At 48.2% G+C, this 1,081-nt stretch overlaps 1 protein-coding gene across 6 annotated transcripts in view; it reads right to left on the minus strand.

Moving 5' to 3' along the window:
- LOC119585703 (mitogen-activated protein kinase kinase kinase kinase 3-like) overlaps window positions 1-1,081 on the minus strand; it is a gene marked incomplete at its 5' end in the record, with an annotated part of 59,548 nt that overhangs the window by 44,769 nt on the left and 13,698 nt on the right. For 3 of the 6 annotated variants that reach the window (XM_037934379.1, XM_037934378.1, XM_037934377.1), the window contains 1 exon segment: window positions 266-1,042. In XM_037934379.1, coding sequence (XP_037790307.1) covers window positions 266-1,042 — 777 coding nt within the window. 6 annotated transcript variants of the gene reach the window in all.

Raw genomic sequence — 1,081 nt, forward strand, 5'->3', positions numbered from 1 at the left:
ATAATTTTCCTTTAGACATAGCAATGAGACTATTATTCTCTGATTGTTAAAGTGACAATGAGTTTGTTCAGACATACACAAACATTACATACAGCATGATAATGCCACTTACAAAAAGTGCACTCACTGAAGCATTCCCAAGTTCACCATTAATGCATTCACAGATGAAGGGATCTAACCAATGTAACAGGAGAGAAAAGAACCTGAAACAATAACTTTTTTTCCCTTCAGCTCTAATCACTGAAGAACTCAGGTTAAAGACTACCTTGGAGACATTCGCAGCACATCTGAGCCAGAGAGGGGCCGTTTCTCCCTTCTGAGAGTGTCGGACATCGCCTCACTCGCGGGAGGACCTTCCTGGGCATCCCGGAAGGAGGGGGGGGCTTGTTGAGGGCCATTCAAGGAGCCCATGTCACTCTTCGAACGGTGCCGGTGTCTTTTATGGTGTCGCGAATGGGATCGGGACCGAGTGGGGCGTTCGGTCCCTTGGTCGGACTGGTCTTTTGGGGCTAGGGAACGGTATGGTATGGTCGTGTCATCACAATAGTCTGGGATCAGACAACTAGGTCTCTGACAGTCAGCAACTGTACAGGTTGGGTCATGGTAGGGAACCTCTTCCTCCTTCAAAATGAATGAGGTTGTCATGTAATCGTTGTTATCACTGTCGGGAACTGAGTAACCATTACTACCCTCAAGGTATGAGTGCTTATTGTCTATCTCTCGTTGACTGTAGTGATTATTTAAGTAGTAGTCATGTGTGAACGAATCTTGGATGCCCCCATCGCCCATCTCAAAGCTCCTCCCAGCCCTCCGTGGTTGCTGGTTGGAACCATAGGAGGCGCTCATGGCATTGGGGGGGTCATAGTAACTTAGGTCAGAGTGATAAGAGAGATCAAGGGGAGGTAAATTTGCATAGTCTCTATCGCTGCTGTCCATATCTAGTCTCAAATAGCCACCATTCTCACTGGGGCCGTTAGCCGTTGGGTCCCTGTGCCCCACTCTGCCCCTCCGTGCTCCAGGGAGTGACTGGGTCCAGGTCAGACTATAGTGACAACAATGAGGTTGTCTTGAGAACTTATTC

The sequence above is a fragment of the Penaeus monodon genome, chromosome 20 (genome assembly GCF_015228065.2).
Source record: "Penaeus monodon isolate SGIC_2016 chromosome 20, NSTDA_Pmon_1, whole genome shotgun sequence".
NCBI lineage: Eukaryota > Metazoa > Arthropoda > Malacostraca > Decapoda > Penaeidae > Penaeus > Penaeus monodon.